We start from the raw sequence: 25,142 nt of genomic DNA, 5'->3' as shown, positions 1-25,142 counted from the left end.
ATGAGTTTACAGTAATTGAATATAAATCAGTCATCCTCTCTCTGTGACGTGATATCCTCTACACCCCAGACGCCACAGAAAATAAACAAACCAAACGTGGAGAAACGTCTGCATCTAATCCTTGTTTCTGCTCTATTCCCCGCACTCTCCCCTCTTAGCTTCGGCATCATTTACACGCTGCTTGCAGCTTTATTTGACCGATTGGTCAGTGACGTCAAGAATCCCAAGTCCCAAGTCCCAAGTCTCCAAGTTTCAAGCGTTGGGAATAAACGTTCCCGCAGGGCGCGGAATTAAACAATTCGACCAAGTGTATAGCCTGAGAGAAGTGTCAGCGGCGTTCTTGGCTCGCCCGTTGAGAAGAAGAACCAGCAAACGGTAAACCTCGAGTACTGATTCTCGGTGTAATAGGACCGACAGATGCCCATTTTCATGACTAATGTCCCATGCTTGTTGGGGCTGGTGATGGAGTGAATCGTCAGCTTCAGTCTCGGCAATTCCGTCAAATATCTTGACACCTGCCTGAATAGTTCTGAGATGTCAATATAGTTTGCGCAAGGTCGTCGATCATGATCCTGGTCCTGGCTCTGATCATAAGAAATTGACCGAGACAATACCGTTAGTGACTAACACCAAGAACTGCCGGTCAACATCTAACCTTAATTGTGAAGATATCTCTAAAGAGCAGCCTTATATGGACAAGTCTACTATAAAAATCTTTCGATGGCTGAAACGTCTCACAGTATTTCACTAACATGTGTAAGGAGTAGGACCGAAAGAGCAAGCTGTAGATCGAATACCCAGCCTATCCTTTCATCTACTGGGGCACATATACACTGCCCTTTCCAATCTTTTGCTGGGCACTGGAATCTCCTCCCTCACCTAGAACCTTTTCAAACACAATCTTCAACCGTCTCAGAACCTCTTCCTCATTCTGCGCAACCTGGTAGTGCGTCACCAACCGGCTAGACATGAACTTGAGCCCAGCATCTGCACCAATCTCAATGAACCGCTTCACACTGCATCCTGTCGCCTTGAGGTTCAACCACACCATGTTAGTCTCCGTTGGCTCATCAATCGTGCCACCCATGCTCGTCCAGAGGTCGTCGACCTTGCGCGCCATCTCGTGAGACGCCTTGAGAGGCCCATCTTGGCCGTTGGGGGACTTTCCAAAAGTCTGCTCGATAGCGATGCGTCCTGCAGATGTGAGAACACCGGATTGTCGTAGACCACCGCCGATGGACTTGCGGACCCAACGAGCGTGCTTCAGTGTGGCTTTGGTGCCAACGATAACACTTCCTGCAGGGGCACCGAGACCCTTGGAGAGGCATAGACTGATGGTGTCAAAGTAAGAGCAGTATTCGGTCAGGGAACCTGCTCCAGAGACGACTGCCTCCCATAGTCGTGCGCCGTCCAAGTGTAACCTAATGCCGTGCTCTCTAGCGAACTCAGCAATTCGCTTGACTTCACTGAGAGGCATGACCATGCCGTGAAGAGTGTTTTCCAAACTGATGACACGTGTAGGGCAACCGTGAACATCATCATCCAGGGTCACATTCTCTTGAATCTCTTCAAGTGTCATGTATCTGCCATTTTTAGGAATAACAGTCTGAATCTGAGCCCCTGTGAGGTTTGAAGTGCTACAAAATTGTAAGCCAAATAAACCCATGGCCCATTTTTTAGTACTTACCCGCCTGCTTCAGCGGTGAAGATGTGAGCACGGTAATCGCACAGTACTGAGTAAGGAGGCTGTGTGAGAAGAGATCGAAGAGCGAGCTGGTTTCCCATTGTTCCTGAGAGGACGAAAAGACCGGCTTCCTTTCCGGTGCGTTCCGCAACATAGGCTTCAAGTTCGTTTGTAGCAGGGTCCTCCTGGAAGACATCGTCAAGTAGAGAGCATGATTTGACAGCTTCCAACATAGCTGGTGTTGGTGTTGTCACCACATCGCCTATACCAACCAATGTTAGAGTTTGACCTCTCAACACATGTGTGAGCTACATACTGCGGAGGTCAAGCGCCGCAGGCCCTTTAGCACCGAGCCAGGCATTGCGAGGCTTCTCAGAGACAGCGTCTCCCATTTTGACAGATGAAGAGGTAAAAGTCCGTTGTGAAAAGACAATTGGGCGTGCTGTTAAAGATATCGATAGAGGCCGGAGAGGATATTTTGATAAGTTGCGAACTGCCGAGGACACGACAAGTCGAGAAGAACGACTCATCATGATAGAAGAGCGAATTAGACTCAAGAGTTTCAATCTCCGCAGAACGGAACAATAGAGTTAAGTCGTTATAGGGCGTAGAACGGGGTACAACCTCCACAAAAAACGTGTCGATAGTGAGGGGAACACCGAGCCTTGGCCGTTGAAAGAGCCGATGCCGCCCCCGTCTCGGCTCCGGAAGCGATATCGATATCAATTGATGGAGCCTCCCCCTCACAACACTAAACTTCAAGGGTCTACCATTATCAAACGGTGCTTATTTCCGTTTCATGTGTATAAACAGAATCTTCTTTACAAAGTCTCTAGCTCTGCTTATAGATGCTTTGTAATGAGGCCATCGGCTGGGTTCAACAATTTAGTGTCTTTTGCATTGTTTGATCGTCATTGGGATGAGAGTAATAGCGGGCCTCGATGCTATACGAACTACGATTATCTTCACGTGGGAAATCGAAAAGTACGTATGAAATTGCGTCAGCCCGTTCATCGTTATCAGCCCTGGGAGAACATCATTATCAAACTAGATTAAACAAGCCTCAAACACTTTTTATATTACATGGCGTCGGTGCTTATCACTGTTTTCAGCTGCCGACGCTTGTTAGATTGCCGGCTTCATAGTCCGACAGGAACAGATATTTTAGCCAATGAAGCAACGCCGTGCGTGGGTTGTATTGTAACAAACTCGTATAACGGCCTGACCATCCCTTTATCCTGAGGCTGAGGGCGTGCCTTAGTCCAAGATCAACGCATTATTGGGCTGATTTTCGAATCCTTTTGGGGATAAGATGCCGTGATTACCGATTTATTGCTCCCTCATGCGACCTTGTGTTATTAGACATATGTCACTGCTGCCATTTTATAGCAGCCCTGTTGCACTAACGATCTTCTTATTCTCTCATTTCTCTTGATGTGCGAAAATCATCATTATGGCTTCTCGCGTGCCTTATCGTGTGTTCCTCTCGTTGATACCCCTCGTCTGCGTGGTCGTGCTTCTATCTAAGCAACCGTTCTATGATCGTTCACACATTCATCGCATTACTGATACAGATATCAGCGTTTCTCTCTCACTTCCTCGACTTAACTTTTCAAGGTCGCATCACGAATATTACGCATCAGATGCCGCTCGCTCGTTATGCGCCTCACATGGTTACACTGTCTTCAACCCTCATCCCGATGCGCCAAACGGTCGCCGCAAGATTTACGACCTCTTCATGGTCAATACAGAACTGGACTTTCTCGAAATTCGACTCAAGACCCTGTACAATCATGTCGATTATTTTGTTGTCGTTGAGGCGCCACTTACCTTTCAGGGTGGCCCCAAGGACCTTGTCATCCGCGACAACTGGAAACGCTTTGAGCCTTACCATGACAAGATGATTTATCATCAACTCGAGTATCCGAAAGACTTCAAGCCCTTGCGTCATTGGGATCGAGAAGACTTACAGCGCAACGCTATGTTCGACCAAGTCTTCCCAAAGCTCACTGGCGAGCAAACCCCAACTCAAGGCGATGTCATTCTGGTTGCCGATGTCGACGAGATTCTGCGCCCTGCAACGATGCTGGTACTTCGGACGTGCAACTTCCCCCGTCGCCTGACCCTCTCTTCCAAGTTTTATTACTATTCCTTCCAGTTCCTTCACGATGGACCTGAGTGGCCATTCCCACAAGCGACATATTACCAAGGCATGCGCAATACCATTCTTCCTGGAAATTTGAGAACTGGAGATGCAGGAATTCCTCTGCTCAGGGACTTGGAAAAGGGAACATTGGCCAATGCCGGTTGGCACTGCAGCTCGTGCTTCTCGACAATAGGCCAATTCCTGAACAAGATGGCCAGTTTCTCGCATGCGTGGATGAACCACGAATCCTTCCGCGATCGAGATCGTATCGCAAGTGCGATACGTGAAGGTGTTGACCTATGGGGACGTAAAGAGAATACGTTCACTCGAATAGACAATAATGCCGACCTTCCAACTTGTCTGCTTGAGGATCGGGAGAGGTTTCGATATATGTTGGATCGAAGTGGCAAGACCGCGGGGTTCAGCGACTACCCATGAACTTATCTTTTGTGACGGATGATTATGAGAAATGTAACAAGGCACGGATTGGTTTGGTTCATGGTTTGGTTCATGGTTTCTGGATGAGTTAGTTATGAGAATCAAGATACCCCTTCAATAATGAAGTGTTTCAGCCTCCAACAACTCCCAAGCCTCAACTTTGGAGTAACTGCGCCTCGCTACGGAATCTTCACGACTGTCTTCGACATTCGTGTACATGATTACTTTACTGTTGGTTAGACACTGTTAGATATCCTTCTCTATTGTCATGAGTTTGATTTGGAGTGTGTGATCAATTTAAGATCCTCCTCTGAAGGGAAGGAATCACATTCGTACAATATTCAAGGGAGGAGGAAGGAAGGAATGTGCCGAAAACAGTGGCCCTGTGACGGCAACAACCTTCTTCCTAGACCTAGCCCATTTCACTGGGCTTGCCCAGCTAACGATAACCTAAGTCAGGCATCCGTCCATTATCGAGAATCCACCCTTGGGCAACTTCTCTCCACCATCACAACTCTCAATCAGCAACGTCAACCTTCAGTTTCTGAGGTCAGCTCTCGTCTAAGCGATGATTGAGTCACATCGCGATCCAATCGCTAGCTGATTCTCGTCACGTAGCGTCACTTTCTCCGCAGCTCCTCAGCTCCTTGACTACCAGGTGGTCCAGTCACGATAGCCTCAGTGTCAGCTCCCAATAAGCATCCCAGGGTCGGTCATATCAGGGGTTCAAAAGTCATTCGGAACTTGAGCCGTGTGAGGGATGTCCATTTGCAGAAAAGCCATTGTCTAGCGCAAGACGTTCGATTCGCTCACAGTCGTTGACGGCGCTCCAATTAGAAGCCCGAGTCCACCTTTTTCCAAACCTCGAATTCCATTTCATTTCCGTACGAGGAAGTAATAATTTCGACCCTTTCCCACACGATAATTTCTTCTTATCTCTATTTCTACTTTATTCAAATCGTGTGTCAATACGCTTTACACTTCTATCCATTGAAGCTCACTGACATTTTATAGGACGTTCATTTGCGCTTTTTGTCGAACCATCTTACCACTCCTCCGTCTCCACCCCCGTACCGATAGAGTCCTCCGCTCCGCATCCGTTCACCGCCGTCCCCGTCTGGTCGGAGCTCCCGAGGGCTGTCCGAGTGTGCAGCATGACCTCATCGCAATCGCTCATCCCTTTCAAAGTATCAAAGCTGAATGTCGCCCAGACTTGTTCCAAGCCAAGCTTTTTTACTATTTGTTCTATTTCTATAGGCTGTCCTTGCTTCCTCGCCTATCAACAACGATCTCTTGAGCAATGAGCTGCAGCACGATGGATTACCCCGACTTAGAAACAGGCAATACTGTCAAGGAATAGACACCCCTCGGAAATAACTCACACCTACAAGGCTTAGAGACATGGAAGTGACCATCTAGGAAAGGGACCCGTTCATCGGAAGCACCTGGCCGTTCAAGAAAACGACAACACCCAGTCAGAGGCACCCACGATAGCCTTCCCTGCTGCACCTCAGATCCTCACCAGTTCGTTCGCTCGGCCGGGGTGTGGGTGCGTGCGGGAACGCGATGCGCTGCGTGATGCGAGGCGGGATTGACAGGGCGATGAGCCACTGCAAAACTGGCGTGCGGCGCTTGTCAACTGCAGCGATGAGTTGGCCAACGCATCAAGTGGTCCGTGTGTAGCCTCCTAGAGTTTCCCTCATCAACAACCCCCTCCCTCACCTCTTTTCTTTCGTACTTTCTTGAACTGCAGATTTTATTCTCTCTGTTTAGCCTACTATTTGGCGATATTCTACAGCTCCTGGTTTCCTTATTGGGCTTTTTTGTATTGAAAAAAGTCTCTTGGTTGTGAAAATGGGTGTTGATAAGTATCCACACCCAAGCATCACCTGAACCTTCTCCGCCTCACATTGACAACTCGACCCATGTCATCTGGGACATTCGATTCTTTCCAACAAACAGTCAAATGTTGAAAACCCATTCAATGTCTATTAAAGTCACTCATTATCCTCTCAACCAATACGGGTTTCGGCGATACAACTCAGAAAGAGTCCATCTCTTGCCACTATTCTTGACTCACAAAACACAACTCAGTCACACATTCAAACTCGTATCTGGTTCTGGTTCCATTGTCTATAAACACACGCGTCTTCCCATCAACTACCAGGCTTAAAAACTGAACGAACATTTTCATAACGACATAATCATTCAGTCATCAGCCGTTTCTAGTCAGCCGCTTGCAGGTTACTTACACAAGCTGTGGCCGACAACTACACATGCTTTACTCGATCAAAGTATGTTCCAAGCAGAAAAACAACATCCAAGAATCATATCGTCGTCATCGTCAACAGCAGCAGAAACAATAGCGCCATCAACAATGGCAACAGCGCCTAGGCCCCCGGTGAATAACAAAAAGAAACAGTGAGGAATGGCAAGCGCCAATTCCATATACAAAAACGGCGTCCCTTGGGAAAAGACCTTTTCTCCTTTCTAGCCAGTGCTGAATTTCTTCCCACCATGCAAGATTATGCTCCGTCCATTAACAAAGAAAAGTGTCATGGTTTTCCAGGACCTGGGTAGTGGCGACATGAGAACAGCGAAGAAGTCTTTGAAACCCCGGTAAAAGCTGCATATGGGCCAACAGGTATCTGGAAAAATCATGAGCTCGTGAGAGAGGAATTTATATATGTTTACCCTTGCTCTTTTCACTCGCTTGTCATAAGCCGGTCTTGTGCTCTGTTGCTGGCTCGAGACGCAAGCAAAGAAGCCTTTGTCTGGCAGTTATTGGAACAACTAGCACAGACTTGGACGCTTGTTACCTCTTGAGTCAGAGGGTGTGGAAACATCCCCAAGCGAGTGTTACAGCCACCACACCAGCGAGTTATGGCGCTGATTATGGTCGCGTGGCATACTTCATTAGAAACTCGACTACTGCGTCAAGGTTTGTCTCTTCTTTCGCGCTGATACCATAGCAGCACACCTCACGGCCACGTATGCTCTTCAGGTCTAGCTCGTCAATCAACTCATCCACCGAAAGCTTGTCCGGAAGATCGGACTTATTCCCCAGGATGAGAAGTGGTATACCCTCAAGCGACTTGCGGCTCATGAGGTCATGGAGCTCTTCCTTCGCTTGGGGAATCAGTGGTGTATCGGCAATATCCACGATAAAGACGATGGCGCTCACACCTCGACAATATCTTTCCCACATGGTTCGGAACCGGGGCTGGCCGCCAATATCCCAACACTTCAAGGTAACATGTCCGCGCTGTACCTTTTTCATGTTGAAACCAACGGTGGGGATGGAGCTATCATCATCTGGAGTTAGCACTGGGACCTCATGACACAGTTGAAATGTCCGGACGGGCTGCAGCGAGATCGAGGAAATTCATGGCAAGAGTCGGTATTGGGAAGCGCTTACTCGAGAGTGAATTCACCGCCCTACAAACGCGACAGTCAGCTACAAGCGGTCAAGCAAAAAAGAAAAAAAAGAAAGAAAAAAAAAGACATGTCGGAACCTACAGCGAGAACTCGTAATAACGAGGTCTTTCCAGCATTTTGCAAACCAACCATCGTCACTTCCATTTCCATCGCCCTGGGAGTCATTATCAGCATGTGGGTTCAAAAGCTGTCGCAGCTATGCAGAATAGCGAGTCGCGAATGAACCAGAGGTTTCTGTCGGTTTCCGTGGAAGCAACCTCACGATTATGGCTACTTACCAGAACATGCGCATGAGCCAATTGTAGACCCTTTGGAATAACCCTGCCATATTTGCTATCGGTCACGAAAAACGTTGGTCGGGCTGCGGTAGGCGGTCGGGTGAAGGCGGGGGTGCTGATTGGAAGAACGCTGCAGCTTGTCGCAAAGACGAACGAGAGAAATGCCGTTTCTTTTGAAAGTTTCTCCTCTTTGACAGAAGAACACGAAATGTCTCGGTTTCGCGAAAGACGGTAGAAGATGTGGTGGGCGGGGTGTTTTATGGGCGGACAATTCTTGTTGGTGCTCAGATGCAGGGTCGTGGTCCAAGGTGACAGAAGCGAGAGGAGCAGCAGGATGGCGGTTCAAGATGAAAAGCGACTTGTATGACGGTGGCAGGCGACAAGTAACATCTGCACCTGTAAAGTTGTGCGCGCCAGCGTCTAGGCGTTTGGAACAAGGTCGGCGTCGGCGTCGGAGGCGGGTTCGAGCGGCGATGGAAATAGTGAAGGAGGAGAGCCTCGTGGTGCAACGACGGAGGAGCAGTACCTAGATTGGCACAGGTGACGCCTAGGCGGAGGCACAAAAAAAGGGCCCCACCTGGAACGAGATGACGGCCGAGACAGTCAACAGAGACGCCAGAAAGGGCACCCCAAAGACACCAGCAGAGGCCACCAGAGAGACCACCAACGGGCACGAGCCTTTGGGGCCTTGAGGGGGCAAGGAATGGGGAAGTGGTGGGAACGACCCGTGCCTGGCGGCGCAAGTAGCGTAGCTTTTAGCGCAGATGCAGCGCCAAAGGAGCCCAGAGAGGTTACCGAGAAAGATTTGGTGCTGTAGATGGTTTAAGTCGAATGTAAGCGCGAATATCAAACTCAACGCAGGTCGAGGTACTTGGCAGCAGCTATCCCACTGCTAGCTACCTAAGCTACTAACTAACCCAGGGTATGTATCGATGGCAGCAGGAGAGCTCCAGGTCAGGTCAGGTCAGGTCAGGTCGGGAGGCCTAAGGCAAGGTAGAGCTCGTGCAGGGATGAGTAGTGAGCGGCGGGAGCGCCAAAAGGTAGTGATTGGGGACTGCAAGTCGTCGCGGGGTGTTGTGACATTCCAATCTTCAAATCACCTGGCCCAGCCAGAGGTGGCAGCAGTGTGGGCTAGGCGCTGCGGCGTTTCATTCGCTTGAACAGAGGAGAGCTTGCTTGAGTGGAGCGATGATCGGCCAGGGCGCAGGGCTCCAGGAGACCAGGACTATGTCGACGTCAGTTCTCAAAGTCAAGGGCTTCTGTGAGGGCGCCTAACGAGCGCTGTTGTGTCTTTGTATTTGTTCGTAGGGTCCTTGTCGCTGCAAGGCAGAGCGGTTGGCGAATGATGGGGCTGGTGGGTAGACGTTTGAGTTCGTTGTTACTATCTTGACTTTGCCTCCTAAAATCAAAGTGCTTCACGGTTAGCTGCAGGGTCTTAGAGAACGGGAGCCGGCAAACAAACCCACCCGATGGGTTGAGAGTAGACGTAGACGGTGACAGCGTTGGCGATCAATACTGGATCTGCTCAAGGTACTCAACTGACCAGGTCGAGCTCGACTTCTGGTTATAGGCTTTGAAAGCGGATTAGAGATCTCCTGGGCAATGCAGCTCCCTCCGGATCGTGCAATGGAGTTTCAAATACGGGCGGTTTGGGGTGCTTCAACGTTGTGTTGCAATAACACATGCAAAGTGTGGGCCTTGATCGCCAGCCACGGACAGCCACAAGTAGGGCGTTGATAACGGACGATGAATCAAGTTTGTTGGACGACCTACAGATCAAGGATATCCGCGGCCGCGAACTACAAACCTTTGTTAAATGTAGTATTATAATTCAGCTCGAGTATATGTTTTTGAAGGTTGCATGAGAGTGAGTTGTTGCAGGGTATGAGGTGAGCCACACATAAATCGCAGCCCTTCGCAGTGGCACTTAGGTAGCGGAGTCGTAATATCTGATGACCTCGAGGTTACCTTGACATCGAGATGATTCAAGGAGGAGCTGTGAAGATAGGAAGATATGTAGAGAGGTTCATAGTGTAGAAGTACTCTTTTCTCCAGAAGGTGTACAGAGAGTTGATGGACCAAGACCAAGTGCAGCGTGTTGGGCTCTTGCTTGCAAATCAAGTGAAGTTGGTCAAAACCAACCGGGGTCTTACCAAAGCGTTTATCTCTAGGACCATTATTCAATCCCGGGCATGGTACCTGTATGTATGTATGTACTGTACTGTAATGCAGGTTGGGCTGCAGTTGCTGCAAGCATCGCATTCGAGCTAACCCCAGCTCTTATTCGTGTAGTAATTGGGAAGCTTCCGCTTTTGGGCTGCAAGACAAGTACGTCTCATCATCCTTATTCCTCGAGGATGTGGCAGCCCAGAATCACTCCGGAGTGTCTGGCGTGCTTCAAGTTCATCTGTCTAATTACCTCTTGTCTCTGCGCCACCGGAGATAACTACCTTAGTAGCTGAAAGTGCACTTTCAGTGGCCTTCAGTACTTGCGGACTCTCCATTACCACACTTGCTACCAACAAAGAAGCCGAATCGTGACCACCTTTCAAGTTGCAAACCTCGTCTTGGCCCCCATCTTGGACTTACACAGTCAGCGCCGTACTTAAATTATTTCCCAGGCACCAGCTTTAGGCCTTCATGCTCTAGAAGTGGTGATTGGCAACACAAAGGGGCCAAGTTCTTTGCTAAGCATGCCTTGTGACTTGGGGAACGGTAGATAATTCGTCATCATTCTCGTTTATTATCGCCTCTGGCTAAAAATCCTGGAACGATGTAATCTTCTCGTTCGCGATGCTGCCTCTGTGGGAGCTTGGTTCCGCAAGGATAAGATGGCCGGGCTATTCGCTATGTTGATTCACTGCCGGTGTTTCATTTGACTGGTCTTGAAACTTATGCTTTCTTATTAAATTATGAACGCAACGAACCGTTTTAACCGCTCATGCGGCCGAATTCAAATGTTGCACTTAAATCGCTTGATTGATAGAAACCAGTTCCGCATTCGATGATTCTTGCTCCTCATTCGCTGGCTCACTACCCCACCCCGATAAGATAACGGCAATGACTAAGCTTAGCTTGACTTTTTTTTCTGGCTGGAACTTTTTTTTTCTGCGCTGCGATAGCCTCAATCTTTGCGATTGCGAGCGGTCTTACCAATAGATTTGCCGCTCCTCATTGTTCACAGCGGCAGGCAAGATTCTTCGAATGTTTTCTTCTATTGAGATTGACTCTACTACTGTTTATTTTGGAATTGCTGCCATCGCTCAGAAGAAATCACACCGAGTCTCGCCATTCTTGAAGCTCTAGGCCATTCTCTTGAGTTCCAGTCACCATGGCACCCTCGGCCACCGAAACCGAGTGGGATCACCAATTCCATACCCTGCGCCGAGAGGACCTCTTCCGAAACCCTCCCAAGGATCACACTGCCTATCCTGCCCTCCAATTAGCCGTCGACCCTCATCTCGAGTCCTTCAATGGCTTGTTTCGCGACGATGGCAAGCCAGGCCTGTTGGCGCATGGTATAGCCGACATTGGCGCCAGAACATACCTCGATGGCGACGACCGCGCCTCGCCAGATGGCAAGAATCGCCTTACTATTAGATACAAAGACGTCTTCCTTCAGAAGCCTCAGGTGCCCCCTTCCAATAAGATGGCCCGGAACCGTCAGGTTTTCCCCGCCGAGTGCAGAGAACGCCATGTAACATATCGAGGAAGGCTCTCAGCTACTCTTGAGTACCGCATCAATGGCGGAGATCCAGTTGAATTTACTCGAGAGTTTGGCCAAGTACCTGTCATGATCAAGGTTTGCATCCCAATTTCTGCTTTTGGGTTTTTTTACTCACATATACCAGTCGAACCGATGTCACCTTGAGAACAACTCGCCCGCGCTCCTTGTTGAGAGAAAGGAAGAATCTGAGGAGCTTGGAGGATACTTCATCGTGAACGGTATCGAGAAGATCATTCGAATGCTGCAGTTGAACAAGCGAAACTTCCCCATGGCTATCAATCGACCTAGTTTCCAGAACCGTGGCCCTGGTTATACTCCCTACGGTATCATTCTCCGTGCAGTTCGCCCCGACGAAACCTCTCAGACCAACGTCCTCCACTACCTCAGCGACGGAAACATGACCTTCCGTTTCTCATGGCGCAAGAACGAATACCTAGTTCCCGTCATGATGATCCTCAAGGCATTGGTCGAGACCAATGATCGCGAAATCTTCGAGGGATTGGTTGGTCCGGCTGGCTCCAAGTCCACCGAGAACACCTTCTTGACACACCGAATCGAGCTGCTTCTACGGACGTACAAGTCATACAACCTCTACAGCAAGTCGGATACAAGAGCATACCTGGGCGAGAAGTTCCGAGTTGTTCTAGGAGTGCCGGACACCATGACCAACCTCGAGGTTGGAACTGAGTTCTTGCGAAGAATTGTCTTGGTTCACCTTGGAAATGTTGATGTTACTGAAGAGCAGGATAAGGAGAAGTTTAAGCTGCTTCTCTTCATGATCCGAAAGCTTTATGCGCTTGTCGCTGGTGACTGTGCTGTCGACAACCCCGATGCCGTCCAGAACCAGGAGATCTTGCTTGGTGGTTTCTTGTATGGACAGATCCTCAAGGAAAGACTCGATGAGTTCCTCAGCGTCAACGTCCGAGCATCTTTGCGTGATTACCTTCGAAGGAATCCCGGCGTTGCCTTCACCTCCGAGGACTTCCGCAAGGAGTTCCCCAACAACATTTTCCGCAAGGCCAACGAGAACCTCGGAAATGCCCTAGAATATTTCTTGTCAACGGGTAACTTGCAGAGTGCATCAGGTCTTGATTTACAACAAACAGCCGGTTTCACAGTCGTGGCTGAGAAGCTCAACTTCTTGCGTTTCATCAGTCATTTCCGCATGGTGCATCGTGGTGCCTTCTTCGCCCAATTGAAGACTACGGCCGTCCGTAAGCTGCTCCCAGAATCGTGGGGTTTTATGTGTCCTGTCCATACTCCTGATGGTGCTCCTTGTGGTCTTCTCAACCATCTTGCGCACAAGTGTAAGATCACGACTGACTATGTCGATGTGTCTCATATTGCTTCTCTCGCTCAGGAGCTTGGAATCGTTGACGTTTCCTCGGCTTCGACTGAAGAGAATGTCGTTGTCATGCTCGATGGCAAGATTCTTGGTTTCTGTACCCCCAAGGAGTCTGTCAGAATTGCGGACTGCTTCCGATACTGGAAGGTTGAGGGTACTCATGGAGTTCCTCTTCAACTTGAGATTGGTTATGTTCCTCCATCCAGGGGTGGATCTTATCCCGGTATTTACATGACATCAACACCCGCAAGAATGGTGCGCCCTGTCAAATACCTTCCTCTTCAAAAGGAGGATTGGGTTGGTCCTTATGAGCAGCCATACATGTCCATTGCTGTCGTGCCTCAGGAAGTCGAGTCTGGCAAGTCAACACATGTCGAGTTCGATCCCACAAACATGCTCTCGATTCTCGCCAACATGACGCCTTTTTCCGATTTCAACCAGTCTCCCCGAAACATGTACCAGTGTCAGATGGGTAAGCAAACCATGGGAACTCCTGGCGCTGCTATCCGCTACCGGACCGACAACAAGTCTTATCGCATCCAAACTGGTCAAACACCCATTGTGCGAGCACCTCTTCACAACACATACGGCTTCGACAACTTCCCCAACGGTATGAACGCAGTTGTTGCTGTCATTTCTTATACCGGATACGACATGGATGACGCTATGATTCTCAACAAGAGTGCTCACGAGCGAGGCTTTGGCCATGGTACAATCTACAAGACGAAGAAGATCTCGCTCAAGGACGACTCTCGAACCAAGGCTACCAAGAGTGTCACCAAGGCCTTTGGCTTTGCCCCACACAGTTACGTGAGCGCTCAGTACCAGGGCATGCTGGATGACGATGGTCTGCCTCATGTTGGTCGTCTGATTCAAGAGGGAGACGTCATCTGTGCCTGGCACACAGTGACTCCTGACTACAACGGCAAACTGGTGAACCTCGACGGCATCACTCACTATGAGAAGTACAAGGACTCGGAGAATGGGTTTGTTGAAGAAGTCCGCCTGATCGGAGCCGACTCAGGTAACGAGCCTCTGCAAACAATCTCCGTCAAGTTCCGTATTCCCCGATCGCCCATCATTGGTGACAAGTTCTCTTCTCGCCACGGACAGAAGGGTGTTGCCTCGCAAAAGTGGCCCACGATGGACCTCCCCTTTTCTGAGACTGGCATTTCTCCCGATATTATTATTAACCCCCACGCTTTCCCTTCTCGTATGACGATAGGCATGTTTGTGGAGTCGCTAGCAGGCAAGGCTGGCGCGCTGCATGGCCTTGCGCAAGACTCGACGCCGTTCAAGTTTGACGAAGAGAACACGGCAGGAGATTACTTTGGCCACCAGCTGATGAAGGCCGGGTACAACTACCACGGCAATGAGCCCATGTACTCGGGCATCACTGGAGAGGAGCTCGCAGCTGACATTTACATCGGGGTCGTCTACTACCAACGACTGCGACACATGGTGAACGACAAGTACCAGGTGCGAACCACGGGTCCAGTCGTCCCTACGACCGGTCAACCTATTAAGGGCCGAAAGAGGGGTGGTGGTATTCGTGTCGGAGAAATGGAGCGTGATGCTCTGCTGGCACACGGAACTGCTTTCCTGCTTCAAGATCGTTTGCTCAACTGCTCTGACTACTCGAAATCGTGGATCTGCCGCCGATGTGGTTCGTTCCTCTCTGTGCAGCCAACAGTGTCACAGTTTGCGCCGGGCAAGAAGAAGGCCGCGAGCATCGTACGATGCCGTGCCTGTGCGGTCAAGCTGGACGACGCGGAGGGCATCGACCTTACCGAGATCCAGGGTGAGATTTGGGAGGACGGTCACGGTAACTCTTGGGTCGGAGGTGACCACACTACGCAGGTTGTTGTCCCTGGTGCGCTCAAGTTCCTCGATGTTGAGCTTGCTGCGATGGGTGTCAAGCTCAAATACCGTGTGGACCGCGGCGATGAGCCTCGGAAGGGTCCGATGAGGCCTATGGCATTAGATGGCGTTCGGGTTGGAAAATAGAGGGATATACTGTGCTGATGATTTGTTTTTTTCTTTGAGCTGTTTATATGGCGGCGGCCCTGTACATTGACAATAGTGCAGCATGTTAATACGAGTATGACTTGACAATACCTTTTAGAATCTGCAAGCGTTTTTCAGTGCGTCTATATCTTCCTCTAACAGGCCGGCATCATCACTGTTGCCCTATGACCCCTTACTCACAGGCAATCGTCATGACTTCACCGACTTTAGTCGGCTTCATACTTACACCGAGCCATCAACATCAGACATTTCTGCTGGATAAGCAGAGGACACCAATGACGGCAGCAACGCACATTGATACATATCCACGGCACCTCGGCATCGGACAGCGCCGAGCAAACGGAGCATGGGAACGTGGACAATCGGTTGCCGTGTTCCTTGGCCTGGAAACCAAGTGATACAAAAGAATAAGGCGGCTGCGAGTAGCCGAGACTATCGACGAATGGCAGCTGAGGAGACAGCTGTTGGAAGATGAAAGGAGTGTTTGTGATCCAAAAGAGGGAAATGTAACAAGCCGTTCTGTGATTCCGTCCATCTGCTACTTTCTCTTTGGCTAAGAACAGGGACACACAACAACGTGGATCCTTTGTAGGATATGACAATAACATTGCACACAGAGAGAGTTTTAGTGGAGGATATAGATGAGGGTAGTGTTTCTTTGGTATATCTGGAGCAAGGTTAGAAGCATGGAGTGGTGCAACGAGCAGCAATAGCACACAGTCACCACAGCATTGGGTTGTTTATATAACCATGACTGGACTGGACTTGGTGTTTGTTTGTTTGTTTGTTTGTTTAGTCTACTCTTTTCTCGAGGTCATTTCGAGTCCTCGATAATCTTGAATCTTCCTGTTTTATCACTCTTTAATGCCTTAGGTAAGATTTATATATCGAGTAGGCCCATCTATAGCTGAACCTGCCCAGCAGGTGCAGCAGCCGACAAGATCGCTCCTCCCCTAGGAAGACAAAGCCTAGCTTCAACTTACCTAATTTCTACTTAACTTAGGCATACCCAAACTTGGGCCATTTACGTCTTCACATCCTCATCAACACCATGCGTATCATCCTCGCTTGGCTGCTCTTCGCTGCCGTCACAGCACAGAGCTACAACTACGGCGGCGTTGATATCGACTCACTCACACGCAGACAAGACCCCGATGCGTCGATCGTCGTCAAGGCTTTGCCCCAGACTCGCAATGGCACTACACCACTGAGGCTCGAGATACGACAAATGAAGGCCGATCGATACAAATGGGACTTGTTCATACTCTCCATGAGCATGTTCCAGGATGTCAGTCAGGACGACCCTGCTTCGTGGTACAAGATCGCTGGTACGTTGCACTGTCTCAGATAGAACGTTGTGAAGAGGCCATACTGATGCCTTGCCTGTTCAGGAATACACGGAGTTCCCTTCGAGGCATGGAATGGTGTTGAGGCGGCCCCAGGAGCAAATCAGTCTGGTTATTGTGCTCACAGTTCTGTCCTGTTCCCAGTGTGGCACCGACCGTATCTAGCTCTCTTCGAGGTATGAGGAGACCTGTTATTCCTCATGCTTCGGTTAACAAGATCTAATAGCAAGAGTTATATCGAATGGCCAATGTCATTGCCGGCATGTTTCCTAACGGGACCGATCGGCAACCATATATAGATGCTGCACGCGACTTCCGAATGCCATATTGGGATTGGGCAATGCCTCCCCCTGAAGGAGAATCACATTTTCCTGATGTATTCTGGAATGCGACTATCTCCCAGTGGGGCCCTCGAGGCGTTCAGGAAATACGCAACCCTCTCTACTCGTACAGGTTTCATCCAAAAAACGCAACTGCTATGATTTGGAGCCCAGTGAGTGCCCCCACGTTGCAAGAGAACTCGTCATTGACTGTCAACTAGCTGAGAGACTGGGACGAGACCAAGAGAGCCCCCAACGCATCTGAGAGTGAAACCGACCCGACATCTGACAACGAAAAGGTCAACGCTGCGCTACTATCGAGACTTCCAGAGATACAACGGCGCCTCTATGAGCTCTTGACTAGTTACAAGGACTTCAACAGCTTCGGGACTAAGGCATGGGGTGCTACGCAGAATTTGTCGACAGCGGACTCGATCGAATCTGTTCACGACATTATTCATACCGACGGCGGTCTGGGAGGGCACATGACATATGTCCCTTTGTCTTCGTTCGATCCACTGTTCTTACTTCACCATGCCATGACAGATCGAGTAGTTGCCATATGGCAGGCTCTCAACCCGTACTCGTGGGTCACTCCAATGCCGGCGGGCGAAAACAGTTTCACCACTCTCAAGGGGGAGATGCAAGACTCTCAGTCTCCGTTGACTCCATTCTTTGCGTCTGTTGACGGCACCTTCTGGAACTCAGACACAGCCAGGACAACAGAAGCTTTCGGATACACGTATGCTGATACTGATCTCACGGGGAAACAGAAGGAAGATGTCCGACAAGACTTACAAAAAAAGGTGAGCGAATGGTGGGGAGGTTCAGCTGCGGTCGGTCTTCAGGCGAGCACGGATATTATGATGGCAGGCGGAATCTCTTCGACAGACTACACGACCAAATGGACCATCGCTGTCTTGGTAAATATGGGGGCATTTCCCGGTTCCTACGCCATCCACTTCTACCTGGGGCAGCCGCCCGCCGACTGTGGTGAGCAAACCTCCCATTATGTCGGCGGTATCCCATTTGCTGGCATTCTCATGACAAACCCATCAGACTCGGTGATTGCAGCAGCACTGCCCATCGAATCTCGACTCAGAGAAAGGGTCATATATGGGGACCTGCCCAGTCTAAGTTTCAAAGACGTCGAGTATTATCTGTTGGAACGACAGAAGTTCCAGCTCTGTGTGATGGCCGACTTCAGAAGGGATGTGGATCCAGCTCAGGTCAGTGGACTACGTGTTGAAATTGTCCGTTCAAGTCACAAGGATGGTCGAGGTTCGTTCAAGATAGACACTTCTTAGATGAGTCTGTTGGGTTTTAGGGCTAAAGAACAGGTAGAACGGGACATGTTTAGAAGAGGTATTGACAAGTCTTTGCTGAATTGAATTTACTGAGCTAGTCTAAGAGACCCATTTGTCAGTGCCGAGGTTGTTTGATGCCTTGGAAGTTGGAGTCGGGGTAGAAAGGCGTTGGTGGCTTTACGGCACAGCACAGCACCACATAGTCCTCAGGGAGCAAGAAAACTTATCGACTCAAACCAAGGTGCTAAAATTAACTGGTCTAAAGGCCTGCTAAGATATACTCAACTCATCTCAAGCATTTTTGTCCTTTAAGATAGAGGTCACAAGTCTTCTGACACCCAGAGGCTTGGTATTGTCTCTGATGCAACCTCATCTCAGCTGCTATGTCATAACAAAACGCCATAAGCATTGTTTCGCCCTTTTTAAGCAGTATATAGCATATTTCCAGTTCCCCCACAATCGTCTGTAATATCCAAATCATCAAATATCACAGCATGGCAGACTCACACATCCCATCCGTTCCTCCACCATGGACCCTCAAAGGCGACATCTACGCCTTCATATTCTGGACGTCTCCCTCACAAGCCAAAGAAGGTCTTCCTGCCATGGCTTACTCTCCTCTTGAAGGACAATCTGACTTTGCTAAAGGTCAGAAAGCTCTTGGAGGTCTGAGTATGTTGCAGCTTATTCGCTATACGGACTCTCCAGTTGGACCCTACGATGAACTTATTCTCGCGCCGGGGACTTTTGGGTATGAGAAGGAGGATGAGAATGGGAGGAGATTGAAAGGGAAAGGTGTTAAGATTACGAGGATTTATGTTTCTCATAAACATACGTGCTACAACGGTAGAAAGAGTACGTCTACTCTCTCAATATCTTCTCTCTTCGCCTACTAACAAAGGATATTTAGACTGGAACGTCCCCAAACACCTCGCCAAGTTCGACTGGACTGATAACTCAAACGGCTCTATAACTGCCAAAGTATATCCTCACGATACATTGCCCACAGACTCAGCTAGCTCTGAGTCAGCCTCACCAGATCACACTCCATTCTTCCAGGCCACCTTCAAGCCCATTCGCTATGCGCCCTCATTTCCCTTCCGAACTTCATGGATCAACTATTTGGGCTTCGACACCACCTTGGTCTTTCCTCCTCTCCCTGAAGGCGCTGGGAGTCAGGGCGAGCTGCCTGGTACTGACCAATGGTGCTCTGTCGTTCCGCAGCAGTCTACGTCCAAGTGTATGTTGGGCTGGTTTGACGTTGAGCAGCATCGTGATGAGGAGGGGAAGTTAACGGGTGAGTTTGAGAACTTCTGGCCTGGTTGGTCCAAGTGGCAGATTGGAATCAAGATGGAGAACTCTGTTATCGAGTTTGATCATCCAGAGACGTGGGAGCCTCCGAGAACGAGACTATAAGCAACATTAATAGTTCACAGTTTGCTTATATGGATCTGAAAGTCAACTCGGCCATCAAGAAATCTCTGTTCGAGACCTATGCGCTAGGAGAGAGTCATGCAGGTTACTATATACGTAAGTAAGCAAATGCCTCTTTACCAAAACACCGTCAACTCCAGTGTTTGCGTGCCACAAAATAATAAACAACCTCAACCCCGTCTCCCAACCAACAGGTTGCCTCTGCTGGCTCTCTGTACCCATATCCGTAGCCCATGTCTGTATAAGTACCCCAGTCTACGCAAGAAATACAGCTTTCTTGAGCAGCCCACTGCTCGCTCTTTCGACCCGTCCTTCAAACACGAACATGTCCAACATTGTCATACACTACTCCGCTCTCAGAATCAGCCCTGTGAAAGCTATTCGGTTTCCTCAACATCTCCTCTCAATCGTCATAAGCTATCCATACAGGATAGTAGCAGGGCCATAAAGCCCTTGTCAATAGCTATCATCGGAACTAACACCAGGGGTGAAGTTGATCAATGGCTGCTTGTTTTTCGGCAGATCGCCCTTGTGTCTCGCATTGGTTGAAGTATTTGGTTGCCAGGGCAATCGGAGTCAGTCCCATATTCATCCATTAAGGCAGACGATCAACGTTTATCCACTGTAGATGCGGGTAGCTCTGTAAGGGTAACACATTGTCTGACATTCGCTTGTGACTTCATTCACTCAGAGTTTCCAGTTCCCCCCCTGTTGGCCACTACTTCTCGTGCATAAAACTCGACAAGCATAGTCGCATACGCTTCCAGATCTTCCACTGGAACGGCTAATCGAAAATCGTTGAGGAGCAAAAATAGAGCTCGAGGTGGTTTAGTTCAATCCAAAGGCAGACCACCAACCCTATCGTGTCGTTAGTTTTATCTCAGCGAGAAAGGGGCGGCAGAGCATAGTTTACATACCTTGGCATATCTTGAATTGGTGTAGAAAACATCTGAGAAGAACTTGCTTGCACACGTCACACCAGAGATGATGAGACGGTGTATATTGAAACTGTCGACAACAAAGTATGTTGCCGCTGCAATACCACTGTATTCAGTAGGGGTAGCAGCTCCCTTATGGCTGCTTGTCCGGCTTGGTCGAGTTGAGTCAGCCATTTCCTCATCGTCGTCATCTGCCAGGTCCGAGTCACTCTCGTCCACATCCATGCCCTCACCGCGCATAGGGGTGTCTTGAGGAGAAGTTGCGTTTGGTTGCTGGGACCGCGTTTGCCGTCGGTTCTCCTCATTCTTCGTGACCATATCGTTGACACGTTCGGTCATACGATCGAAGTATACCAGCAGACTGAGGAAAACCTCGTAGGTAGTGGGGCAGTATTTGTGTATTCTCGAGAGGTAGCTGAGAATGGTGATCGCAGGGACATTCTTGCCGTGAAAAGCGAGAACTGAATGGTTCAACGATGAGATCGAGCTGCCACTGGTGTCCCCAGACTGATTGGCCTGTTGTTGATGAGCAACATTGCGCTGCATTGCATCGTGCTGTAAATCGTTGGTGGTCGTGATCTTTGTTAGTAACGCAGCAACCATCTCGATGATATCCCCTATGGGCATACCACTAATCTCATACTTCATCTGCTGAAGAGGCGGATCATTGAGGATGCCGGATCCGCCATTGCCAGATAGCAGGTCGGCGCTGGCCAGACTCTGGATATGCGCTAGATCACGGATGTGTATGACAGTCTGCACTGGCGGTTGCGACGATGCGCCAGAGAGAGGAAAAGAAGGGTTGGGTATTTGGAAGTCGTCGGATGCAGGAGATGGCTGTTGAGCAGAAGAGTTGTGAGAAATTGGGTCGGGCTGGGAAGCGTGACCTAGGGGACCAGAGTCCCTCGCGTCAGATGCCATAGACGGACTCTTTGCATCATCGGCATAAGCAGGGCCGGTGGCAGCAGCGGGCGATGAGGATGGAGGCGGGGAGGGGAAGCGTGAGGCTCCGCCAGTGGCCGACACGTGGGCGGTTTCGTGACCCGCAGGCACTGGAGTAGAAGTTGACTCTGAAGCCGGTGCAGATGCAGGCGCGTGTGACCACGTCGCAGAGCTGTGGTTGCTGCTGAAGTCGGCGAGTTCTGCTGTACGCTGCGCTCGCGGGGTAGTGGAGCGTCGTGATCGGCTGCCGGATCGATAAGAAGAGGAAGAGTCGTGTGAGTGATGATGTTGAAGGGAGGGGTTGGCAATCATGGTATGAGGATATGAGGTGTCTGAGATGATGTCGCCGATCACAGCGGCCATAACATCGCTATTGTGCAGACTTTCGTGGGTGATTGAAGCGAAAGTTATTATTAAGAGAAACGGAGGGGTATCGTCGTTGTCGCTGGTCTCGCAGATGAAAGTGAAATCGTAAACGGCGAGTAAACTGCGGGACAAAATAAAAACAAACTATTAGTCGTCAATATCACATAAAACAATATCGTATATGATAAATATCGCTTCTTAGGGATTTCAAGCTGTGGAAAAGGTCGAGGCAATGCAGAATGGAGGCGATGACGATGTCAGAAGCCAAGACAAGTTGAGGAAATCGAAAAGAATCAAGCAAATGGAGGGGACAACATGCAGTAGGAGGGGAGAGGATCGGGCCGGTGGAGACGCCTAAGAACCAGAACCATAACCAGGACAAGGACAAGCCCGACAGTGGATGCTGGAGGCGTTTTGGAGGCTGAGTGAGCAGTCACTGGAGCCAGAATGAGGGGACTCCTGGTCAGCCTGACTGACTAGCAACTGGCGTCGTCCAGTGGGTGCCCAGGCGTTCAACAGCCTGCTAATGAGTGGTCCTCACAGCGCACCAGAGCAAAGCACCCGCCCCTCGTGGGTGAGCCAGCGGGTACCGAGTGGTGGTCGAGGCGGATGGTGGGGTGAAGGCCGATTCATTCTCCCCGACAAAATCTCGGAACCAGCTCAGTGGTGCATCTCCCTGGTCTGATTGGCGCATCTTGTTGCAACAATTCAGGGTTCTGAGTGTTTTTTGGTTCGCCTTTCCCCTTTGCTTGCCATCTTTTCTTTTTCTGGATAATTCGAGGGTGTACCAGTGCAATCCACGGCTACTTTGACTGTCTCTGGATCCATCAAGAGAATGAATTCTTGTTTGGGTGGGTGTTGAGGTGTCATTCGTCGTCGATCATATCCTGTCAAGAGGATGCGCAAAAGATATGCCCATGGCTTTTCGTCATTCGAGACAAGAAATATGCGGATTTGCATGGCATAGCCTGATATACCACATGCAATTGTTCGAATGACGAGAGCGGCAGGACGACCATCGCGTTGCCACCTGCAGTATCGTTGAAACCAGAGGAGGTTCATCGATATGTCCGATATGTCGGCCATGGCAACTGTAGTGGCGTTTGTGAATTCGCATCCGTCTTGAAAGCACAGGCCGACGACGTCACCACCCCTGTCCCCATATTGTGCAGCCATCCAGAACTCGAGGGTGGGTGGCTGACTCGGTCCCTGAGACTGTTCACCAGGCGCCCGCGTGTTTGCGACAATTTTCCTCCGTGGTTCGGCAAACTGAATTTGACGCTCATGTATTGATGAAGGGTGACGATGTGTGGTACACGAGGGAATAATAAATGGTAAGGCAAACATGTAACTGGGCACATGAAACACATTAAAATGAAGCAAACATATGGCTCACTTACCGAAGGCTACGCAGATAAAGCAGATTTCCTTTGAACCAGGTAAAGCCAGTCGCAAGTGTATATGGGTGTAACGATATAAAAGGAGCTACCTTGCGAATTGATTCAGGGAGATATGCTCGAAGAGCCTCTTTGGATTCGGAGTAGGTTGAGGTTAAGGCAAGTTAAGAGTGACAAGCACCAAAGGATAGAAAGCGATTGGTTGTCTTAGGTAATGTTGAAGCGTGATTCCAAGACTGGAGCGTCTTCCGGAGAAGGCGACGGACACGGCGAGGAGCGGCCACCAGAGCGGAGCGCGTTAGCTGAGGATAAGTCCAGAGCTTTGGTTGATCGACACCTCCTAAAAGAAATGATGCGAGATCGGCTGCCGCTTAAAGTTATTAAGCTCGAACGTGTGAGTGCGTCTTCTATTCGGATGTAGAATACTAGAAGCAGTTCATATCACCACGTTAGGTTTCGGTATGATAACCAGGCCGATAAACAGATACCGCTAGGAAATAGCGGGCAATAAATCGCTGTAAGCTCCGAGTCCAGCAAAGCGACACGCAAGCGAGCACTGACGTTTCGACAAACACAGCTATAAAATTCTTGGTTCAAGCCCCGTTCACTGCAGGGGGAAGAACGACAGCGAATTGAATGACACGGCTTTGGGGTATGTTTTGGCTCGGTCGACCAAAATAGCTTGGCCTGGAGGCTTTGGTACTCTTATGGTCCGTTCGCTGGGGCTGGTCTGAATCTGAATCTAGCGTAGGGGTCTCACGGGTCTCTCTCCAGGTCAGGCGAGTGCCCTGTCGATAATGGCTCGAGCTCGCTGTATAGTGGAGTTGAGATGGAGACGAATTGATCAACAACTCGATATATGATATTCACGTCTTGAGGTACGTAAGGCTTAGTGAACTGCTGTCTGTTAAAAAAAGAAGGAAAAGGAAAATGGTCAATAACGTGGGGACAACGATATGCGTAGTCGGTGGAGAAGAGGAAAGGAGAGAAGCTATTTTTAATATCTCTTGACGAGCTGTGAAACGGTTGGAAAGTTGTTGAGTCGACTCTGAATCAGGGAAAGAATCCATCAAGCGCTTCCTTCCTCCTTGATCCTGATACTTCGCTTCTACTTATCTGTCCCAAGGTACGACGGGAGGGAAGGAGTCTTCCTGCTTACTCTTTAGGACCGTACCTTCCTAAACAAATACTAGTGATTGTAGATCAGGGGTTTTGACAACGACATGGCAGGCTTTGTTAAGATTGAGATATGTACAAAACAATGACATCGTGCTCTGTATTTCATCCTTTCTCTTTTCTATGCCAGCTTCAAGAATTGTCATTGTATCTTGTCAGTTTGAAGTGGTCCTCCACATTTCCAGAAACAGTCCAGAGCCAAGGATCGACGCACGTGGGTGTGATCACTCTCCTCTTTGAGAAACAAACAAGTGATGTGATATTTTCAACAAGAGCCAAACTCTTCGAAAAACGGGTTCTACAACTCAACTCCGGAAATATGAAAACCAGTGTGGTTGCGTAGAGTTGTCATGCATGAAGGCTTAAACTCGATAACTCAAAGGGCAATACATGGTGAGATCTTCAGTCTTTAACAGATTATTGGCAGTTTCAACTCGATTTATCAGGCCTATGATAAGAAGAGGAATAATCCTGTTTCTTATTATACAGTTGATGTCCTGCTCAGTATGTAACCAAGAAAACTTCTATCCCTAAGCTCAGACGTCAAAAACAAGTAGTCCAAAAGCCTACTCAGTCTAGCCTAAGGTTATATGAGTATTTTTGTCATCTAGAAAAGAGGTCGTAGGTTTCTTGCCTTCCCTTGACTACCAAGGTATCAGTAAATGTTCAGCATCCAAGTCATCATTTCAACCTGATTGACACCACAGCCATCGGCTTGATACAACCTCCAACTCGGCGTTCGGTAAGTTGTCGGCCGAAGGTACGTAGTTGTGAGTTGATAAGCCCTCACCAACTGAGTGGACAACCAAGATGCTGAATACCGGTTATGTGG

General features: G+C 49.3%; 9 protein-coding genes across 15 annotated transcripts; 5 read left to right on the top strand and 4 right to left on the bottom strand.

Annotated features, from left to right (window-relative positions):
- Positions 1 to 592: 592 nt before the first annotated feature.
- FOXG_09263 (threonine aldolase) lies at positions 593 to 2,447 on the bottom strand. Of its 2 annotated transcripts, XM_018388343.1 has the most exons (3): positions 2,001 to 2,447; positions 1,688 to 1,946; positions 593 to 1,637 (listed from the first exon to the last, which is right to left on the bottom strand). In XM_018388343.1, exons 1-3 carry the CDS (start codon positions 2,215 to 2,217, stop codon positions 815 to 817), a joined length of 1,299 nt encoding a protein of 432 aa, XP_018246390.1. In that variant the 5' UTR covers positions 2,218 to 2,447; the 3' UTR covers positions 593 to 814. The 2 variants fall into 2 exon arrangements, with proteins under 2 accessions (XP_018246390.1, XP_018246391.1); XM_018388344.1 differs by having other exon boundaries at positions 1,688 to 2,447.
- Positions 2,448 to 2,641: 194 nt separating this feature from the next.
- FOXG_09262 (uncharacterized protein) lies at positions 2,642 to 4,543 on the top strand. Its single transcript, XM_018388342.1, has one exon. The coding sequence runs from the start codon at positions 3,138 to 3,140 to the stop codon at positions 4,266 to 4,268; it is 1,131 nt and encodes a 376-aa protein (XP_018246389.1). The 5' UTR covers positions 2,642 to 3,137; the 3' UTR covers positions 4,269 to 4,543.
- A 157-nt stretch (positions 4,544 to 4,700) lies between these two features.
- Positions 4,701 to 9,661, bottom strand: FOXG_09261 (arf/Sar family, other). 6 transcript variants are annotated; one of them, XM_018388338.1, is made up of 6 exons: positions 9,451 to 9,661; positions 9,261 to 9,383; positions 7,985 to 9,209; positions 7,788 to 7,860; positions 7,687 to 7,706; positions 6,228 to 7,573 (listed from the first exon to the last, which is right to left on the bottom strand). In XM_018388338.1, the coding sequence occupies exons 3-6, from the start codon at positions 8,032 to 8,034 to the stop codon at positions 7,162 to 7,164; spliced, it is 555 nt and encodes a 184-aa protein (XP_018246385.1). In that variant the 5' UTR covers positions 8,035 to 9,209; positions 9,261 to 9,383; positions 9,451 to 9,661; the 3' UTR covers positions 6,228 to 7,161. The 6 variants fall into 6 exon arrangements, with proteins under 6 accessions (XP_018246383.1, XP_018246386.1, XP_018246388.1 ...); XM_018388337.1 differs by having other exon boundaries at positions 7,985 to 9,383; XM_018388336.1 differs by having other exon boundaries at positions 4,701 to 7,573; positions 7,985 to 9,661.
- Positions 9,662 to 10,057: 396 nt separating this feature from the next.
- Positions 10,058 to 10,430, top strand: FOXG_20021 (uncharacterized protein; the record flags this gene model as incomplete). The annotated part of the gene is made up of 2 exons (XM_018400288.1): positions 10,058 to 10,185; positions 10,277 to 10,430. 2 exons carry the CDS (start codon positions 10,058 to 10,060, stop codon positions 10,428 to 10,430), a joined length of 282 nt encoding a protein of 93 aa, XP_018246382.1.
- Positions 10,431 to 11,084: 654 nt separating this feature from the next.
- Positions 11,085 to 15,199, top strand: FOXG_09260 (DNA-directed RNA polymerase I subunit RPA2). Its single transcript, XM_018388335.1, has 2 exons — positions 11,085 to 11,786; positions 11,836 to 15,199. Exons 1-2 carry the CDS (start codon positions 11,316 to 11,318, stop codon positions 15,061 to 15,063), a joined length of 3,699 nt encoding a protein of 1,232 aa, XP_018246381.1. The 5' UTR covers positions 11,085 to 11,315; the 3' UTR covers positions 15,064 to 15,199.
- Positions 15,200 to 16,135: 936 nt separating this feature from the next.
- Positions 16,136 to 18,191, top strand: FOXG_09259 (uncharacterized protein; the record flags this gene model as incomplete). The annotated part of the gene is made up of 4 exons (XM_018388334.1): positions 16,136 to 16,412; positions 16,476 to 16,606; positions 16,657 to 16,923; positions 16,972 to 18,191. The coding sequence occupies 4 exons, from the start codon at positions 16,136 to 16,138 to the stop codon at positions 18,055 to 18,057; spliced, it is 1,761 nt and encodes a 586-aa protein (XP_018246380.1). The 3' UTR covers positions 18,058 to 18,191.
- A 107-nt stretch (positions 18,192 to 18,298) lies between these two features.
- Positions 18,299 to 19,613, top strand: FOXG_09258 (uncharacterized protein). Its single transcript, XM_018388333.1, has 2 exons — positions 18,299 to 18,912; positions 18,968 to 19,613. Exons 1-2 carry the CDS (start codon positions 18,552 to 18,554, stop codon positions 19,471 to 19,473), a joined length of 867 nt encoding a protein of 288 aa, XP_018246379.1. The 5' UTR covers positions 18,299 to 18,551; the 3' UTR covers positions 19,474 to 19,613.
- Positions 19,614 to 20,319: 706 nt separating this feature from the next.
- On the bottom strand, positions 20,320 to 21,734 carry FOXG_09257 (uncharacterized protein; the record flags this gene model as incomplete). Its single annotated transcript, XM_018388332.1, has 2 exons — positions 20,320 to 20,349; positions 20,409 to 21,734. The coding sequence occupies 2 exons, from the start codon at positions 21,732 to 21,734 to the stop codon at positions 20,320 to 20,322; spliced, it is 1,356 nt and encodes a 451-aa protein (XP_018246378.1).
- Positions 21,735 to 22,013: 279 nt separating this feature from the next.
- Positions 22,014 to 23,160, bottom strand: FOXG_20020 (uncharacterized protein). The gene has a single exon (XM_018400287.1). The coding sequence runs from the start codon at positions 23,082 to 23,084 to the stop codon at positions 22,446 to 22,448; it is 639 nt and encodes a 212-aa protein (XP_018246377.1). The 5' UTR covers positions 23,085 to 23,160; the 3' UTR covers positions 22,014 to 22,445.
- Between the last annotated feature and the right edge of the window lie 1,982 nt (positions 23,161 to 25,142).

This window comes from Fusarium oxysporum, chromosome 9 (genome assembly GCF_000149955.1).
Source record: "Fusarium oxysporum f. sp. lycopersici 4287 chromosome 9, whole genome shotgun sequence".
NCBI classification, from domain to species: domain Eukaryota; kingdom Fungi; phylum Ascomycota; class Sordariomycetes; order Hypocreales; family Nectriaceae; genus Fusarium; species Fusarium oxysporum.
Note: the sequence above shows the minus strand (reverse complement) of the source record. Positions and strands in the feature narration are given on the sequence as shown.

Coding starts and splice junctions, on each gene's coding strand:
- FOXG_09263 (XM_018388343.1), bottom strand. CDS start 2,217: ATGATGAGTCGTTCTTCTCGACTTGTCGTGTCCTCGGCAGTTCGCAAC. Junction 1,947..2,000: donor TGCGGCGCTTGACCTCCGCA/GTATGTAGCTCA, acceptor TGGTTGGTATAG/GCGATGTGGTGACAACACCA. Junction 1,638..1,687: donor TTCACCGCTGAAGCAGGCGG/GTAAGTACTAAA, acceptor ACAATTTTGTAG/CACTTCAAACCTCACAGGGG.
- FOXG_09262 (XM_018388342.1), top strand. CDS start 3,138: ATGGCTTCTCGCGTGCCTTATCGTGTGTTCCTCTCGTTGATACCCCTC.
- FOXG_09261 (XM_018388336.1), bottom strand. CDS start 8,034: ATGGCAGGGTTATTCCAAAGGGTCTACAATTGGCTCATGCGCATGTTC. Junction 7,861..7,984: donor TGGCTCATGCGCATGTTCTG/GTAAGTAGCCAT, acceptor AATGACTCCCAG/GGCGATGGAAATGGAAGTGA. Junction 7,707..7,787: donor CGTTATTACGAGTTCTCGCT/GTAGGTTCCGAC, acceptor TCGCGTTTGTAG/GGCGGTGAATTCACTCTCGA.
- FOXG_09260 (XM_018388335.1), top strand. CDS start 11,316: ATGGCACCCTCGGCCACCGAAACCGAGTGGGATCACCAATTCCATACC. Junction 11,787..11,835: donor AAGTACCTGTCATGATCAAG/GTTTGCATCCCA, acceptor CACATATACCAG/TCGAACCGATGTCACCTTGA.
- FOXG_09258 (XM_018388333.1), top strand. CDS start 18,552: ATGGCAGACTCACACATCCCATCCGTTCCTCCACCATGGACCCTCAAA. Junction 18,913..18,967: donor GTGCTACAACGGTAGAAAGA/GTACGTCTACTC, acceptor AAGGATATTTAG/ACTGGAACGTCCCCAAACAC.
- FOXG_20020 (XM_018400287.1), bottom strand. CDS start 23,084: ATGTTTGCCTTACCATTTATTATTCCCTCGTGTACCACACATCGTCAC.